General features: G+C 45.7%; 1 protein-coding gene across 1 annotated transcript in view; it reads left to right on the top strand.

Annotated features, from left to right (window-relative positions):
* Positions 1 to 19,418, top strand: part of Sh3bgrl2 (SH3 domain binding glutamate rich protein like 2) — a 72,622-nt gene that overhangs the window by 22,304 nt on the left and 30,900 nt on the right. Inside the window, exon 3 of the mRNA XM_075967564.1 lies at positions 16,732 to 16,917. Coding sequence (XP_075823679.1) covers positions 16,732 to 16,917 — 186 coding nt within the window. The remainder of the gene's footprint in view (positions 1 to 16,731; positions 16,918 to 19,418) is intronic.

The raw sequence follows: 19,418 nt of genomic DNA, 5'->3' as shown, positions 1-19,418 counted from the left end.
GCATAATGCATTGCTGTTTCACCATAGTTCCTTTGTACATTCTTCCCCCCAGTTCTCTAAACTGGGAGAGCTGTTCCTCCTCAGGCTGCCTTGCCACCTGTAGGGAGCTCTCAGAGCCTCCTACCTTAAAATTCATGGGAATTTTAAGTTCTTCTTGGTCAGGGACTGTCCTTGCAGATTTTCTGTTAGAGAACTTGGCATTTGAGTGGATACAAGGAAATTGGTTCTGAAACATTGTATTATGAGTTAAAATCTAATCAAGAGTTTATGAACACTCCAAAGAACAACAGGAATGAATTTGCAAATAGTCTGCTTTGAAACAGAAAAGCTTTGGGGACACGATTTGTTCCACCACTTCTTAAATAAATGGCTCGAGGAATCTCTGTTATGCAATTTATTCTATTATTACTTCCATTTGAGTATCAGTCTTCTCGAACCCCCGTGTGGGGTAAAGTGGGAGGGCTGGAAGGGAGGACGTTGACTTCACCACCCTCAGGCCTGCCTGCTCAGCTTCCTGGGAGGATACCCTGGCTTATGCTGTAATGATAGACAATCTTCAGATACTGCTGAGTCAGTGGCTGAGGACTGAAGCTGCCTTCTGAGCAGAATTCAAGGGCATGGTTTTAGGCTAGTATGGATCGAAAACAACAGATTTTTACATATAAATGGCTGTCAGTAGGTTTTTCTGTCCTGCCAGCCAGCTCCCAAATAACCACAGGGGCACTTTTTATTAATTATGAAAGCATGGCCCAATATCTTAGGCTTGTTTCTAACTGGCTGTTATAACTTAACCCCTTTCTGTTCATTTACTTTCTGCTTCATGGCTTTCTTTACCTTTAGTCTGCACTGCCCATGCTTCCTGCTTTCTCAGTGCTTGGCTGGCAACTCAGCCTTTTTTTTCCCCAGCATCCTCTGTGTCTGGCTGTCCCACCTATATATACCTTCTGCCTAGCTAATGGCCACTTAGCTTTTTATTAAACCAATAAAAAGGCGCCTTGGCAAAGATACATTTTCACGGTGTACAAAAAGATTATTCCATAGGCTGGAGAGATGGCTCAGCCGTTAAAGGCTGGGCTCACAACCAAAAATATAAAAAGATTATTCCACAACATTTCCTACCTTTTGTCTCAATAAAAAGGAAAATGTTTAGCTCTAACATTGTAAAACTATATATAATAAGAATAGTTATCAGGTAAGAATTATATTCACAATGTCCAGTACATTTTTATTTTGCAATCTTGAAAAAAATTATTTATCCTAACTTGGTGAGTGCAAAGTTCTATACCTAATTTACCTTCTATTGTAACTAAGGAAAACTATACCTATAACTATCTAGTCTTCAATTCCATCAAAGACCCCAGAAAGATATATTATCTGAATAAACAGGAAGTGCAATTCCAACATGACAGAGACATCTGGCTGCCTGGGCAAGCACCCAAAGTTTCTTTGCAATGTTAGGGCATCCATCTTTGGCCTGCAGGCCTAGAGTATCTGACAGACTGCTGTGAAGCAGGAATTTTGAAGGACTGTCCCACCTTTTCTTGGTAAAGTTTGGCAGTCACTTTCTTTGGGTCCTGTTTGTCTAATTTGGACTGTAAGCAGTCAAGGCAAGGGACTCTGTAGATCTCTAGATCTCTGAACTATTTGAAGACCACCTGTCTATTTAAATTATATCCCTGTTTGACTTTGAAAATATGCCTAAGATGACAACTTTGATTGTTATAGGTGATTGCTAACTTGCATTTTTTTATTATCCTAAATAGTTTGTAATAATAACTTCCAAGGACTAGAAATGTACATAACATTGTTAAATGAGGTGCTTAGGTACAATACCTTAAACAAGTAGAAACATATATACAGTATAACAAAAATAACCTTAATTTCATATAAATATACAAAAATCTATTGCAATGTGAAATATTTAAGACTAGGAGTTGCTTTTTTTAGTTTCAAAGTAGAGTCAATAATATATACTCTTTAATCCTATCATTTGTATATCCCTCCTTTTCTTTTTAGAACAAGATCCCTGAATCTCTAATCTCCTTTGTTTAGCTTTTTTTCATGATCATTACCAATAACAGTTTGTAACCAATTCACCCTAAATGATGACAAATATCCGTAACCCACTGAATGGTCAAAAGCCACCATCCTACCTCTTGGGTATGTGGGTATCATTCTCTCTAGATTGCTTCCTGCTGTCTGGTGGGTGATAACATCTCTAGGGGATCCTGAAAAAAATGGGATAATGGTCGAGTCTTACGGGAGTTTGTTGTTGTCCAGTCTTGGTATGATGGGATAATACAAGGCTTATCTAATGTTCTGGCTGGAGTTTGAACTGTCTCAACCATCAGTCTTGGAGCTGTTCTGGATGTAGAACTCTGAGAAAACTGCAACAAAGGCTTTCTGAGAGAATGAATCACCTGAGCCACCCATTTTAATTGGTGTCTGGTCCCCTTACTCTGAAAATACATAAACTTTGAAAGGCAACATATATATCTGCATTAGCACAAGTATAGACTGTGTTGTACACAAACCAGCCAAAGATGATTTTTTTTGTTACGTTTGATCAGGTAAAATATATATTACCTGTCTTGTAGCTATTTTAAGTTTATGTCTATAGCTGGGATTTTCAGGGGTATTCCCTGATTAAATTTGATGTCTATTAACCTTGAGCAAATCCATAACCTTTCCTTTCCTGTAAAAACAAAAGCGTTACCTCTTCCCCAACGTAACATATTTTTTGACTTACATTTTGAAGTTAGGATATTTTTAAAATGTGTAGATTGGTTTAATTTAGTAATTTTTTTATAATCCGGTGTTAGCAGCTTTTGTTGCTTATCAGCAATCAAAAAACTTAAAGTTAATACAATAGCAAACAGGATTCAGACTCCCTGTGTATTTTCCATTTTTACATGGCTTATCCTTCTTATATTATTTTCTCTTTAAAAACTTTAGTTTATGATCTATTTTTTTCTATGATGGTTTATACCCACTTTCTTTTTTAAGCTGACACACATTTTTAAGCACACTGCAACTTGTTTAGAGTTCTTTTCCACTGAATCTGCTTTACTGTTTATCTGTAACCTTTTCTGTCTGCATGAGCAAAGATCTTAAACCACTGTGCAGCTTACCACATGGCACTGACACCTCAAACCCACAGGCAGCTGCCAAGAGACCTGTCTGTGTACTGAGGCTGGCATGCGAGACTGCAGAATTAGGAAGCTGTGTTTGACTCCATTTTTGTGTGTTTGGAACCATTTTTTTTAAAAAAAAAAAAGTTTTCTCAGATCTTATGTGGAAATACGTGCCCAGACATCGGGCGTCATTTGTAGACAGATTTTCCTGTCCTACCAAGAAACTCCCAAATAACCACATAGAGACTTTTTATTAATTATAAAAGATCAGCTGATAGCTTAGACTTGTTTCTAACTGGCTGCTATAACTTTAATTAACCCATTTCTATTCATTTACTTTCTACCTTGTGGCTTCATTTCCTTTACTCTGTACTGCCCACGCTGCTTTCCTGCTTCCTCTGTGTCTGACAGGTGACTCCACTGTTCTTCCCAGCATCCTCTGTGTCTGACAGGTGACTCCACTGTTCTTCCCAGCATCCTCTGTGTCTGACAGGTGACTCCACTGTTCTTCCCAGCATCCTCTGTGTCTGACAGGTGACTCCACTGTTCTTCCCAGCGTCCTCTGTATCTGACAGGTGACTCCACTGTTCTTCCCAGTGTCCTCTGTGTCTGACAGGTGACTCCACTGTTCTTCCCAGCGTCCTCTGTGTCTGACAGGTGACTCCACTGTTCTTCCCAGCGTCCTCTGTGTCTGACAGGTGACTCCACTGTTCTTCCCAGCGTCCTCTGTGTCTGACAGGTGACTCCACTGTTCTTCCCAGCGTCCTCTGTGTCTGACAGGTGACTCCACTGTTCTTCCCAGCGTCCTCTGTGTCTGACAGGTGACTCCACTGTTCTTCCCAGTGTCCTCTGTGTCTTGACAGGTGACTCCACTGTTCTTCCCAGCGTCCTCTGTGTCTGACAGGTGACTCCACTGTTCTTCCCAGCATCCTCTGTGTCTGACAGGTGACTCCACTGTTCTTCCCAGCGTCCTCTGTGTCTGGCTGTCCTGCCTATTCCTCCTGCCTAGCTAATGGGCCACTTAGCTTTTTATTTTTCTTTTTTATTTTTTTGCTGGATAGCTTCTTTTTTATTTTATTTATTTATTTATTTATTAAAGATTTTTCCCTCCTCCCCACCACCGCCTCCCATTTCCCTCCCTCTCCCCCAATCAAGTCCCCCTCCCTCGTCAGCCCAAAGAGCAATCTGGGTTCCCTGCGCTGTGGGAAGCCCAAGGACCGCCCACCTCCATCCTGGTCTACTAAGGTGAGCATCCAAACTGCCTAGGCTTCCACAAAGCCAGTACGTGCAGTAGGATCAAAAACCCATTGCCATTGTTCTTGAGTTCTCAGTATTCCTCATTGTCCGCTATGTTCAGCGAGTCCGGTTTTATCCCAGGTTTTTTCAGACCCAGGCCAGCTGGCCTTGGTGAGTTCCCAATAGAACATCCCCATTGTCTCAGTGTGTGGGTGCACCCCTCGCGGTCCTGAGTTCCTTGCTCGTGCTCTCTCTCCTTCTGCTCCTGATTTGGACCTTGAGGTTTCTGTCCGGTGCTCCAAAGTAGGTCTCTGTCTCTGTCTCCTTTCATCACCTGATGAAGGTTAATATTCAGGTGGATGCCTATATGTTTTTCTTTGGGTTCTCCTTATTTAGCTTCTCTAGGATCACTAATTATAGGCTCAATGTCCTTTATTTATGGCTAGAAACCAAATATGAGTGAGTACATCCCATGTTCCTCTTTTTGGGTCTGGCTTACCTCACTCAGGATAGTGTTTTCTATTTCCATCCATTTGCATGCAAAATTCAAGAAGTCCCTGTTTTTTACTGCTGAGTAGTACTCTAATATGTATATATTCCATACTTTCTTCATCCATTCTTCCATTGAAGGGCATCTAGGTTGTTTCCAGGTTCTGGCTGTTACAAACAATGCTAATGAATATGGTTGAGCATATACTTTTGTTGTATGATAGGGCATCTCTTGGGTATATTCCCAAGAGTGGTATTGCTGGGTCCGGGGGTAGGTTGATCCCAAAAAACCAGTAAGTAGGCGCCTTGGCAAAGACACATCTTCACAGTACAAAAAGATTACTCCACAACAAATGGCCTCTGAGAATGTCAGCATGCCCCATCAAAGTATAAAAATAAGTGTCATGAGCCTGCCTATTCCAGGGCAGATCAAATCATGTTGGGTATACGTGGATTCAACATACTTGGCTCAACAATAGAGAGCATACATGGTGAGTATTTAAAATAAAATAGGACAATATCTCTGTGGTTAGATGAGTAAGGGTATGACAGAGAAAGCCTCGGATTCTAGTTCCTGAGAAGGTAGCTAGTTTCTCCTTGACTCAGCCAAGACTGAGCCTCCTCCTTTTAACCTTCTGCTATAACGTCTGGAGACACTCTCTGTTTGTCCAGGAGGCTGTTCATTTGAGCTGCTGCTTTTTGTGTTTCTGGTGCTGGGCTTGTGTTCTTTGCTCACTCATCACCGGCTTCAAGCTCTCTCGTGTGCTTTCCCAATAAGTCATTTGCCCTTTGACTGACTTGGCTGTACAGGTCAGTGAGCCTTGTTGGATTTGTGCTCTACTTGACTGAGGCCTTGTTTTACCCTTGAGTTTTCTTTATTTCCTAGGGCAACAAAAGCACATCCTAGGAGCTTATCAACAACTGTGGATGTCTGGGCTCTGAAGACATGGAGTTTTTCTTCTCTGCCCGCTCCCCACCACTCTCTCTTTTGTTAATTTTAACTTTTCTACTCTTTTGAGTGAAAATGGAATGGAGAACTCTAAGGCTGAAGATATGGAGGAATTTGAGGTAGAGACCAGAATTCAGAATCACTTGTAAATTAAAGGTAGTCACCATATCCACAGCCAGGATGCAGAGATAAAGAGTTGTCTGTGGGCAGAGGAGGTTCCTATGGAAATTAGAGCTGGGCATCAGAGCTCCTGGAGAAAATTTGCTTAGGAAAGAAACATCCAGTGTCCAGCTGAAGTTGATGACTGTCATTTTCCCTGGAGAAGCAATACTTGCTGGGTATGGTGGTGCTGGCCTCTGATGCCACCACTTGGAAGACTGAGGCAGGGGATGGTGAGTCCACGCTAGACTGGGTTCCTTTAAAACATTCACACATGAATGCACACGCGCGTGCGCGCGCACACACACACACACACACACACACACACACACACACTCCACATACTACAGAAGCCTGGTCTCTACAGGGCAGGTTAGAGCATCTATACTTCAGTTTGTTAATTTATTCCTGCTGTGAAAATGTGAGCAGATCACAGTCTGTAATTATTGTATATAAAATAGAATTTTGAAAATGATCTGCTGTCCCCCACGTTCTCTCTCAGCTCTAAATAGAGGTAGTTGTTAATCAGTTACTCTTCACACACTTGCCAGTTGACTGACGGAGAGGTGGAAACAGTGAACTCCAGAATCAGGGCTGCAGAAGCACACCTCAAGCCTTTGCAGGTCGGCCTTGGGCAGCCGTCTTGTAGCACGCTGTGGAAAACACCACTGTCAGCAGGATTTCCTCTCGGTGGCAGGGTTTTGACGATTCTAGCAGATTTCGCTGGAGCAGCTCTTCCACACAGTATCCTCTAATTAGCAGGAAGCACATGTATGAGTTGTATATAATTTACAGGGAGAATCTCGCCAAATAGTGGCATCCTAAATTCATATTTTATGCTTGGCTGACTTTTTTCTTTAGGAAGTAAACATGTAATCTTGACAGGAAATGTAAAAACAGTAAGAGCCAGCCCACCCACATCTATCCCTGTTTCTGCTCATGTCTCATCACCAAGTGATCCAGGTTTCAGAGAGTGGAGACCAAACACTGAGAAACTAGTTAGAGCCAGCTCACTGCAGCTGAGAGGTGAGAGAAGAGATTCCTGGCTGCCAGGTGTGCAGTGAGCAGCAATACTGAAGTCACCATCCAGAGGCCCACAGGATGCACAGGTGATACTGCTGACCCCATCATCCAGAGGAGTTCATGTTTAATTTGGGGAAAGGGCCAGAAGCTTACTGCTGTTAGTCAGTAGTGTGCCCTTAAATGCCGTGTGATATTCCTGGACTGCACACTGGGTACTGTTCCTTAGAAACCTATGTCCTCCAACATCATTTTCTTCTGGTGAACAGCATTGTTCCTTGTCACCACCATGCAAGGGAACACTAGACCTTGCTTCTGCTTTCTAACTAGACCCTGGAAGGTACCCCTTGCCCAGCCTTTCCCCATCCCTCCCACAGCAGTAGCCCACACTTCTGACAGCTACTTAGCTGCTCGTGACTTGTGTGCAGTCAGCTTTATCAGAGTCCATATTGAGGGAGACTATGTGGTGCTTGTTCTTCTGTGCCTTGCTTATTTCTTGTCACATAGTGGCATGCACGTCACCTGTTGTTGAAGTGACAGGGTTCCGTCCCTTTTTGTGGCACAGCGGTATTCTCTTGTGTCCATAGACCCCATTTTCATTATCTATTCCCCCACTGATGTATTCTTTATTAGGAATCAGAGTGGCAGGTTCGGGAAGGGGCTGGCATGAAATTACAAGGCACAGCAACCTCTATTAGGGGAAAAAGCCTTCCAGACATGGGGCCTGCGATCCAGACTTGAGGTGGAAGCACAATCAGGAGGGTAGAGGACTGTGTCAGAGACACAGGATGGGATGGAGCCTTAGAAGGAAAGAGGCTTTCCCTCAATGCCTGGGAAGGAGCATCATCGAGAGAGAGAGCTTAAAGTGAACGTAAGCAAGGCTGACACCACACATATAGACTGGGAAGGGGGTGCGGAAAGGGGAAGAACAGCTCAGAAAGTCCTGGAACGAGTGGTATTCTGGCATTGGTAAGTTTGGCACAGTTCTGGTGGGCAGTTCCACATTACCTCGTTTAGTCTGACATAGCCTACTCAACAAGGGCCAGGAATTATGCAGGACTGTACACTTACCTTCTAGTTTCAGGGATGAGGGCTGCATGGCCCCAGCACAGCACTGGCTTCCAACGAGAGAGAGAGAGAGAGAGAGAGAGAGAGAGAGAGAGAGAGAGAGAGAGAGAGAGAGAGAGAGAGAGTGCTGCAGGGAGTGTGGCCTTATTTCTCCAGACTGCCAGTTCTGGTCTCTTAGAATGACTGGCATCTTACAGGGCAGGACCCAGGTCTAACACACTTAGCCGTTTGCATCTCTTGGTTGTCATGAGTAGTTGCTGTAGTCAGTGGGCAATGGCAGTGCATTCATCTCTCTGGCATATGATTTTACTTCCTTTGGCTCTATGTACCCCAGAGGGGAGCTATACATGATAATTTGGCGTTTTATTGCCGACACCGCCTTCCTTAGTGGCTGCACTGACTCACATCCCTGTCGTGGGTGTTGGAGGCTTTCCTTTTCGGCACGTTTCACCAGTGTTTGTCTTGTCTTCTGTGTTTATCATGGGCGGCACTATTCCCTGGGCTGAGATCCTGGACCGTGTAGAATGGAGAAGTGGTATAGAGGCAACAACGTTGGTTCCGTTGGTATATATTGGTGTGGGGTGCCACAGCTTCACTGTATCTGGCAGTTCTGATAGCGTTCTGAGCTCTTCAGTCTCTTTCTCCCTCTTCTACTTACCTGGCCATATCGAACATGCTTATGTTTATTCTGTCTGGTGATTTCAGTCTGATATGCCTGTGAGATTGCCCACATCCCCCATTCCTCCATTGTCCTCATAACCCTGGTTAATGATGCCTTATGTATTTCCCGGACACATTTGCTTAAGTTTTGAATATTTGCTTCTTCCTTGCTATTATCTCAAAAGTAGTTCCTTGGAATGATACATGGTTCTTTGTGTCTTCACATGACATAAACTCTGTGGAATTCAAATAACCCGACAGAATGGGGAAGTGGTTCTTAGTGTTAAGATATGGGTTCTAGTCCTGCCTCCGCTGTCGCTCACATCCAGAGTTATTTTCTTGTCAGATGAGAGAGGTGCTATATGATGCAATGCTATAGGTGTAGGATGAATGGCTGATTTCAGGGCTGCGGTCCAGGCCTTGGCAGTTTCACAGCTGTTATTTCTGCAGAGTCATCATATACAGAGTGTAGTGTGCGAGGCACTTGATATCAAATGGGCATAGCAGCTATAGCCCGCTCTCCAGGATCTGATGTCGTAAGACCTGTGACCTCTAGGCAGTTGCAGGGTGAATGGGGGGGCTGCCTTGTTCTTGAGCTGTCTAGAGGGTGTCAGGGTTTCTGTGCTGGGGTTGTGCTGTGTTAAAGAGGAGAGTTGTAGGGAAATAGTGAGAGGGTGGGAGGGCATCTGAGGCAAAGGGGAGTGGAAAGGAAAACAAAGAATTCTGGGCATGAGATGGGTAAGAGAGGAAGAAGCCTTTGCATTTGATGGGGATCAGTTGTCAACCTTCGAACAGGAACTTCATTCTGTCCTCTAAGGAGGCCCTGAAAGGTTCTGTTCTGTTTTGGTTTGGTTTTATGTCTTTTTCCAGGCCGCCCTTGAACTCAGAGATCTGCTTGCCTCTGTCTCCCATGTCTCCCGTGTCGGAAGCTTTAGGCTAACTTGCAGAGTCTCTCAGGAGTGAGAAGCACAGAGTGAGTATGTGCAGGGGCCATTGAGAGAGTTGAAGCAAGAGTGACCAGAGGCCACAGGATTCAGGAAGCACCAGCAAGTGTTTGTGGCTCGTGACCGTTGCCCTAGGAGATGGGACAATGGGATGCTGGAGTCCTGTGTCTTGTGGAGCTGGCTCCAGCCAGCTTCTTGGTGCACAAGGTCTCTCAGTTCTCCCTATAGCATCAAGAACACAGGCCACAAGTGCTTTTCGGAATTGCAGATACCAGGCTTGCCAATGCCTCATTGGCCAAAGAAAGTCACATGGCCAAAGGAGATTTAAGGGGAAGAAAGATAGATTCCACCTCAGGTGGGGGAGCTGTGGTCTTTGCATTATTTGTGTTAGGGGAGGATTTATGAACTTTTTTTTTTTAACTTTAGCGTATAACAAGTTTTTTCATTACTCTCCCAAATTGATAAAAACACTTTTGATACTTGAAATAGTTGAAATGAAAAATAGCTTACAGTTCTTTTATTCATTTATTTGTGAACTATAGCTGTGGAGTAAGTTGATTTTATGACTATATAATAATGTTTTGATTAGAAAACAGAAAAGTGAATTTCTAGTTCTCTCTGTGGACTAAAGGGTGAAATTTGTATCAGGTTTTATTTGACCATCTGTCCGCTGTAGCACAGAGTTGAGACTCTTTATTCTTTTGTCAAATTCTGTTTTGGTTTCTGTGCTGTACTTCTTTTTCTCCTGGCTGTGGACCGTCACAAACACGCCAGTGGGTGTACTCCCAACTGTGGCCTGCTGTCCTTATTCCAACACGAGATTCAGGTTGGCCTTCGTCAGCCGAGCATCCATCCAGTGTAGGGAAAAGGAAGCCACGTGTTTGAACTGTGAAATAAAGATCCGGTTCATCTAATACCTGCAGCCTTTGAAGGCCTCCAGAAGTCACTTGATGGTGTTTGTACAGGTCACATCTAGGGCAAAGAAAGAAAAGCCAGCACACTTGACTGAAAGAGACAGCCCAGCAGAGTCTTATCTGTTATTACCCTCTTCTGTCCCCGTGGAACCCATAGCAAAGGTCCTGGGCTCAGCTCACCCCTGAGGCATCTGAGGCTGGGAGAGAAGCTAAGTAACTTTCCTAAGACTCCCACCCGGCAGGACCCTGATTCCAGCCAGGCCACCCCCAGGTTTCCTCCCTGTCCTCTTTGTGTGCTCAGTTTGTCTGGAATTCAACTCGCTTGCCCACAATTGTACATACTGAGTCTTAATTTAAACAACAAAGCCACTTCTACTCAAATTGATTATGCTTCCTTGTTTACAAGTGAGTCCAAAGGCCCCACGGTGCCACATCAGCTGTGCACAGTTGGAACTTCAGCAAGAGGTGACCTGTCTGGAAGCCTAGGACTGACTGCGACAGGGCTGCTTAGCCACATAAATTAACTGGCCCCCTCCTGGGAAAGAACTAATTCTCCCGGAGTGTAGAGGCAGGAAAGTTTATTTGGAGGCCACTGCCACAGACTAGGGTCTAAGCCTGAGTCAAGTGCAGTGTGATTTATTTAGCCTGACTTCAGATCCACTCCCTAGAGGTTGCTGGGACCTGTGAAAGCCACAGGCATCTTCACTTCGATTTCTACAGGTCACTGAGTGACCACGCCCCGTCAGCAAAGCCTGAGACACAGGTCCAGACAGTGCACTGCGGAGGTGCCTGGGAGTGTGTCATTAACAGTGAAGTGCAGGTGGGGGGGTCCTCAACAGATCCGGGAGTGAGTAACTGAAAGGGAAAGGTTAGCCACACAGTTGCTAAGGAAGGTCGTCGCTGTCAATCATCTGAGGAATCTGCTTCGGAGTCTAGAAGCATTTGGGGAAGTGGTTGAAGATAATCTAGTCAAGGATACCAATAAGCAGCTATGGCAAACATTTGCTTGATTTTCAGTTAGTGTCAATGTGCAAATCCAGCAATTAGTAAAACAACAACACACTAAGCTATGTGCTTGTGTTTAAAAATACTAATAGAATTTAAATAGGAATGATACGTAGTTAAGACTGACTTCAGTAACTGTCAGTTAGAAGCAGTGTGTTTACTCAGAGGGACCACCTCTGTGAGCAGTCCCCATGCTCAGACGAGAACAAACAGCGGATTAAAGGTCAGAACATGAGGGCTGTGAGACGCCCATAATGTGGTTAGAGAGGGCTGCTGCCCGAGGACCTGGCGTTGCTGCTGTGAGGTGTTTGCTTCCAGCTGCCTGTGAAAACTGTGTTCAGTAACAAATATGCAGTGTGTGACACGCTGTGGACAGAACAGGCAAAGCCGCCTGTCTTTAGGGAGTATATATTCCATGTGTGTGTGCGGGGGAATAAATGGGCAGACAGAAACAAGTCCCAGATGTAAAAAACAAAAAGAAGGACTTGAAAGGGAGTAGAATGTTCTAGAATGGCTGGTTAAAAACTCCAGTGAGTAAGAAGGGCTCCCTGGGAAAGTGAACCAGAAATTTAAATTTATTTGATGTTTTAATTTTTTTTTTTAAAGACAGAATCTCATTATGTATTCCTGGCCAGCCTAGAATTCTCTGCATTGACAAGAATAGCCTCAAATTTGCTACAGTCTTCTTCCCTCTGTCACTCAAACGCTGAGTGGCTTGCCTTATCAGGGTATTTGTTGAATAAGGAAAGTTCAGGACAAAGGAAAGGTTGGGAGGCAGCTGTAAGGTGTCATCAGGGACCGAGGCTCCTGCCTCCTTTGTCATCCTTAGCAGATGGTGTTTGTTTTCTCTCTCTCCAGCTAACCATGCCAGCAGTTCTGAAGGAAAATGCTCACTCCTTCTTTCTCGGCCCCTGCGTGCTGGGCTGGTAGCTGGGATTTGTCTCTAATTCATGAGGCCTGCTCCCTGTATCTCACCAGTTCTGTCTCTAGAACTGTGCTGGAGATCACTTCCTGCTCCGGAGACTCTGGGGAAAACTGGTTTCTGTAGCTGAGCAAGGGCACTCTCGGTGGGATTGGTTATGGGTAAACAGCTCTTGTCTGCAATGGCTTCCAAGTGTCTGGGTAAATACAAGTGTGAGCAGCATGCGCCTCCCACCTGTGGATGAACTGACACAGATGGAGTCACCGACTGTGCCCCTACAATTTATCCCTTTCCCATTTGCCCAGCAATGAAATACTGCATATAAGGTTGTTTCATCTCAGAAACTTGGAGAGAACAAAATGCTTCACGCGGAGGAAGTGATCTCGAGTACTGTTTATATTTGGATTCTGGTGTCCTGTCCAGCACATCCTGCTGTCTTCTGGGGCCCACCCATCAGGCTGGGTGTTCACCGCGTCCCTGCCTCCCATGCAAGCCTGGGCTCCACAGTTCCAGACCACACTCCTGCAGCTTACAAACACTCGGTGTGCAGTTCCTCATCTTCCTTCCGGCAGCCGGTGTCATCCTCTGGGATACTTGGTCCTGTGCTTAGGTTTCTCCTATCCTGTATTTGGCTAACTCGCTGGAGTGTTGGCTAAGCGTCTGTGGTCTCCCTCAACCGATTCTTCTTTCATGTTAGTGAAGGTGACCTGGAGGTCCATGACAAAATGCTCTGTGCTGCCTTCCTCTTAGTTGGAGAAACTTTCCTGCCCCCTCAGGCAGTTTTCTGTCTGTCCCTCTTACTGTCTCTTGAAACATATTTCTCTCCTTAACTTTTTGAATAGTCACACATTTGTAATGTTCAAAAGATTTTAGAGTAAAGCCCTGGCTCCCACTGTCCCCTCACTTGGTCCTCAGTGTCCCTGCACTTCTTCTTAGTTTCTTACATGGCCTTCAAGAGTTTTTCTTTTCAGTATAACAAATATGTTCCCAGTTTTCTTCATTGCTTTTTTTTTTTTTTTGAAAAAAAATGAGCCTGGTCTACACTTTCTGAAACCTCTCATCAGTCTTGTGGTTCTTTCCAGAACAGTGCTGACGGTTCATAGCAGGCTGCTTCTGCTTCTGCTCCATCTTAGGTCTTAAGCTGCACACACAGTACAACAGCTATCTCTTGGAAATGCAGACTTGGCTGGGCCTCTTTAAAATACAGATGTCTCTGTGCCAGTTAGTTTTGCCAGCTTGACACTCTTTAGAGTCCCTAAGAAGAGGGAGCCTCGGGTGAGAAATGCCTGCGTAAGATCAGGCTATAGGCAAGCCTGTAGGGCATTTTCATAATTAGCAATTGATGTGGGAGGGCCCAGTCCAGTGTGGGTGGGACCATCCCCGTATTCTGTAGGAAGTCATGGTGAACAAGCCAGTGAACAGCACCCCTCCATGGCCTCTGCTTCAGCTCCTGCCTCCAGGTTCCTGCCCTCATGGCTTTTTGATGGTGCGCTGTTATATGGAACTGTGAATGAAACGAGCCCTTTCCGCCCTGCGCTGGTATTGGTCATGGTGTGTCATCACTGCAATAGTGACCCTAGCTAAGACACTCTCTTCCCTTTCACTCTGTACAGTACTCTCAGTCGTCGCTGTTGTCTGAGGATTGCCCTGCATCTCCGAGCATTGTCAGTGTTAGTGATGTCTCTGAGTTTTAGTATTCTGAGTCATTTCCACGCAGCTTCGAGGTCTCGGCTGTAAAGAGGAGGGCTTTGAAACCTAGACACTCTGAGACCCTACCTGTGGTTCTGTGACCTGCTGTGGCCTTGTTGGAAGCAGAGGATCACGGGTCCCTTACGAGCCTGAAAAACGTCTGTGCAGTTTCTCTCACAGTGCCTGTTGTGACAGCACGTGCCAGTGGGGTGTGCTGAAGAGGCTGAGGCAGGAGGACCGGAGTTTCCCTCATAGCGCCTTTACCTGCAGTAGTATGGGAGAGCCACGGGAAGCATATATAAAGGTGCCGTTGTGGTCTGACTGTTTCTGTCCCCCTCAAGTGTGTGCGTTTAAATCTGACGCCTAATGTGATGGACCTCAAGTGTGTGTGTTTAAATCTGATGCCTAATGTGACGGAATTAAGAGAAAGCTGTTGGGAGGTGAAGAACGAGATTAGTGCCCTTAAGGACAAGGCCCCGGGGAGCTGCCTTGTCTCTTCTACCAAGTGGCATTAGAGAAAAGGGTTCCGTCTGTGACCCAGGACATGGACACTGGCCAGATGTCTGTTCCGTGACACTTTAATCCTGGGCTTCCTGGCTTTCCGACTGATGAGAACCAAACTTGCCCCTTTCATAAGTCACCCAGTCTGTGGCGTTTGTTAGAACAACCATAACAAACAGACTGAGACAAGAGTTCATTGTTCGTCTCGTTCATCTCGTGGTGCTGCTCCAGTAGCAAAAGTTGCACACATAGCACATAACCAACCAGATAATGTGCGTCGGTTCACTGCATATACAGAATAAAGATTCTGCAGCTTCTCACACAGCAGTGTGCAGCTAAGGTGCTTCGGGCAGCTCTGTGGGCGTTGAGTGCTGCAATGACCTTCCCAGAGAGCGCTGTGTTCAGACCCCAGGCCACGGTGAAATCATTGACCTCATGGGTCAGTCCTGCCAGGGACATCTCAGGTTTATTATGTGCTAGGTTTTGAATTAATATTTGGCCTCTTGTGAATTAAAAAACTGTCTATTGTTTTCTGCCACCCTGCTCCCTGCCGCCGACAATCAGTTATGGGACCCCATATGAGGGTAGGTCCGTTTTAAGACGATGGACTGTATTCACCTGCTCTTGATTTTGGTATATGTTGCCTGGGTTAGAAGGAATAAAGGACACTGTTTTATATCTCAAAACATAGCCTTTTTATAGTCAAGAAACTGGATCATGAGTGTGCCTGCCCAGAAGTGTGTGTGGTCCCTCAGGGCAGAGAGCGGGTCCCACGAGAAGGATATGAGGCAGGAGGATGGCTCCGGGTGTTTTAGTAGAACACATATCAGCTGTCAGACCTTGCCTGCACAGTGGGGAACGGCTCTTAACTGGAAGACAAAGCAATACAATCATCTTGTTTTCAAGCAGAATGAGTAGTCTCCCCTCAAGTTGAAGTAGCAAACCAGTGCAAGCACATTTCCGGGATGATGTATCCGATGTGAGGGAAGACAGTTTCCCTTCTCAGAAACACAAGATGGCTTCTGTGAAGAAACTGGGAAACCATTGTCTTTTGGATTTATAACAGCACACAGTAGTTCCCGAATCCGCGCACCCCAGCCTAGTGATGTGCCGTTTGCCAGGATTTTCTGTTTCTGTGCCCCCTCACCGTCCTGTTCACACTGTGGACCAGTAGCGAGCTGTTTGCATACAGCCTGTTACAGATTTCCAACCTCGGGGTCACGTGCTTTCCAAGGGGTGTTTGGGGGACGGAGGGAGTGGAAATCTGTGTGAGGGTTCATTCTTCATGCTTTGGGCTGCTCATTCCTTACATTTTAAGAGATGCACCTTCTCCAGTCACTTAGAGAAGGCAACCACATTTTATGTTTAACATGCTGTGTTGAAGGCAGTGAATACTGGCATAGTGGAGCCGTACCATTTTGTTGAGAGGGTCCCTAACCTTTGAAGACAGGCTGGTGCCCCTGAAGCTGCTGCGGAGCACACCTGACCCCTAGTGACTGGAGAGGGAACCCTGAGGAATCAAAAGGGTTAAGACTGAGAGATGCTTATGGTTTAGTCTCACCTGGAAGTGAGGGGCAGCGTTTCCTCTTGCAAACCACCGATGGGAGATTATTTCCCATTCGAGATTATAGCTGTGAAAGATCTGAGAGAAATGAAAATGCTGCTCTCAGAGGTCACCAAAGTGTCCATCTCAGATGGGATATACATGGCTTACATTAGTCCTGAGCAGAGGGAACTTGGCTGGTTGCAAATGTCCGCTTCTAGCAGGGTGGGGATGAGGAGTGGCCATGGCCTGCTGAGAGCTTAAGTGGGTGTCTCGTCACACCTGCCACCTCATCCTCTATCCTTCAGTCATAACTGAGTGTCAGCCGTCTGGGATGTCTGGGTGGAGGAACCCCTGCTGGCTCAGCCCTGGTCTAGAGACGCAGGGAGGGCAGCTGGGCACATGCCCTCTGTCTATGGGAGGTCTAGGATAGTTTAGTCTGCAAATGCATGCTTACTGCATCAGGTAAGCATTTCTCCTTGTTTATCTCCTCTCTAGATCAAGAAGAAGCAGCAGGATGTGGTTAGATTTCTGGAAGCCAACAAGATAGAGTTCGAGGAGGTGGACATCACCATGTCGGAAGAACAGAGGCAGTGGATGTACAAAAACATTCCCCCTGAGAAGAAGCCTGCGCAGGGCAACCCTCTGCCACCTCAGATATTTAACGGCGACCGATACTGTGGAGTAAGTGGCTGGATTGTTCCCACACTGTGTCTCTTGGTTACCATAGCATGACACCCGGAGTGTGTTCGGATCCTTTACAGTAAAGGCAGTAACTTTGGGTAGCACCCGCTCAGGGTCCTGGGCCTAGCAGAGGGGGAAGCTCAGCACAGTTTGGAATTCTGCAGCACAGACTGGGGTAGGGGGAGGGATGCTGGAGAATTGTGTGGCCGGTAACAGTTCAAGGGTGGCTGGCAGTCATCCACCCTGTCCCTTTCTTTGCTCTGGGAGGAAAGTAGAGAGTGTGTGTTTACTGTGATCTGGCTTTTCAAGCCTGTCTCTTCATTAAAACATTTTTGGCCCAGATTGAAGAGGTAATTATTCTTGAATCATTATTCCCCATGGGTAGCTGATTAGAAAACAGAGTTCATATTCAAAAAAGATTATCAACAGAGGGATTACTGTGAATATTTAAGGTCTGTTTTGGTGCCTTCATGCTGGGTAGTATAGGAGAAAGCAAAGTCAGTTTTGTCTAGTTACCCACTTAGCTTATTTCTTAGGCTAAGACAAAAATCGGAGAAACCTCTTCCTGCTGGGTAAACTGGGGTTTGCTTTTTACCATGGTTTTCAACTCCGCCCACATGTGTTTATTTCGGGAGTGCAATATTTTTAAGGAGCTATGGTGCTGGGGTGTTGCAGGTGCCCTTAAGCGGCTGGGTTGTCATTAGGGTGGAGAAAGGAGTAACGGTATGTTGGTGGCTGTAGAGTCACGGAAGAGAGTGGGAAATCAGAACATGAGGCTGCAAGACACCCGTGCATAGCCAGCTCAGTAGTGTGGTGAGCTGAGTCTGCACCCATGACGCTTGTCTGCCTGGTGTTGTCCATGGCACCTGTGGAAGGTTTTTTATTGCCTTAAGCCTCAGTGTCCTGGTCCTTAAACTCATTATGTACAGACTCCTGATCGCGTCCACCCAGGTGCCGGGATTGCAGGTGTGTTCCTGTTCCCAGCTTTCCAGGCTCAGCCCCAGGAGTCGCCCCCTCATCTGCAGGCTCACTACCACAGAGCTACACGCCAGCTGTACTTGTCCGCTCTTTGAGCAGGCTCGTGATTGCTTTCAAAGCTCCTCTTAAATAAGTTATCACATAAAGATAAAGTCTGGGAGATTCTCCTATAACATCAGGAGTTTGTACTTTAGTGGAGAAACGCTTAGAAACAAAGGGTGAGTGCGGTGTGATGGCCGGCGCCTAGGCTCCGTTTGGCTTCCTGACTAAGCTGAGGGACTATTGAAAGCCTTGTCAACTGCAGCCCAGAGTAAAGCTGCAAGGATTGGGTTAGCCCAAAAGGGATTTCAGGTTAGGATGTGAAGACTCAAGTACATCTTTATTAATCAAAATAAAAGCCATTTAATTGACTCATTTTTGCCAATAAGAAATGGTTGCCTCCTCCTGTAGTGTAAAAATCCGTGCCTTGGGATTCATCGAGTTTTCAGAAAACTTTCCTTATGCTGTTACCCCCGAAGTGTTTCTCTGTGATAAGTTGTCAGGATCCGTGACATGATGCTTGGCTGGGGGGAGTCAAGTTAATGTGACGGATGAGGCAAATCTTCACAGCCCCTTCAGTTCTGCAGCACTGCCGTGGGACAGGTGGCAGGGATCGCTGTGGGGAGTTGGTTCCTTCCTGGGGGCAGTGTGGGGATGTCTGCAGCTCGGTGAACATCTCATCTGTTTGCAGAGCTATCTTTCAGGTGTAAAGGTCCCACTCTGTTCCACGGTAGTGCATCAGATGGGCAGAGACCACGGAACAGTGGCCGTGGCCTTTCTCTTCTGCTGTCAGCATGGCCACGGGAACATGCTTTAGAGCTTTTCAGTGCAGATGCTAAGCTGGCCGTCGCAGTTGTCATGAGCGGTCCACTTTTCATCGCACGTCACAATCCGGCTGAGAAATGCTTCGTTCTTATTCCACAGACTAAGAGGGCAATGGATCGAAATGGTTCGTTTTTCTTTTCCTTGTTTTGGTCACTTGGCGAGGCACCCACTTGGCAAGCTTTTCACCTTTCCTGTTTGCTTCAGTGCCAAAATGGTCCATACTGACCTCTGTGTGCCGCTAAGAGGATTCGCTCTCAACTGGTCATTGTCAACCCCCATGATCACCACTGTGCTCCTCATCTTGGAGCTCTGGCCCCCTTTGCACAACTGATTGAAATATCACCCAACTGCCTGTTCGTTAGCAGTTCCTGGACAAATGTGTTTGTTGTATTGTTGGGGTTGTCTCCACTCCTTAACCAGCCATTCTGAACTCAAGAAATCGCCTGAATTTGCTTTTCGTCTATATAATACATATAAAATAGGTGTCTGGTAATAAATCATTAGCAAAAAGGAGGAAGAGATACATGGGCATTAAGGTTACGTATAACATAACCGTATTTATTTAAGAATGTATTTCAGTATCAAATGACAAATTGCAGCAATGCAAAAACTGCAGGGATTTTTGCACCAGCCCAGTAAAATAGTATGTCAGAATGCCC

The sequence above is a fragment of the Microtus pennsylvanicus genome, chromosome 3 (assembly GCF_037038515.1).
Source record: "Microtus pennsylvanicus isolate mMicPen1 chromosome 3, mMicPen1.hap1, whole genome shotgun sequence".
Classification (NCBI taxonomy): domain Eukaryota; kingdom Metazoa; phylum Chordata; class Mammalia; order Rodentia; family Cricetidae; genus Microtus; species Microtus pennsylvanicus.
The sequence above is the reverse complement of the archived record's forward strand: the minus strand, read 5'-3'. Positions and strand labels throughout refer to the sequence as shown.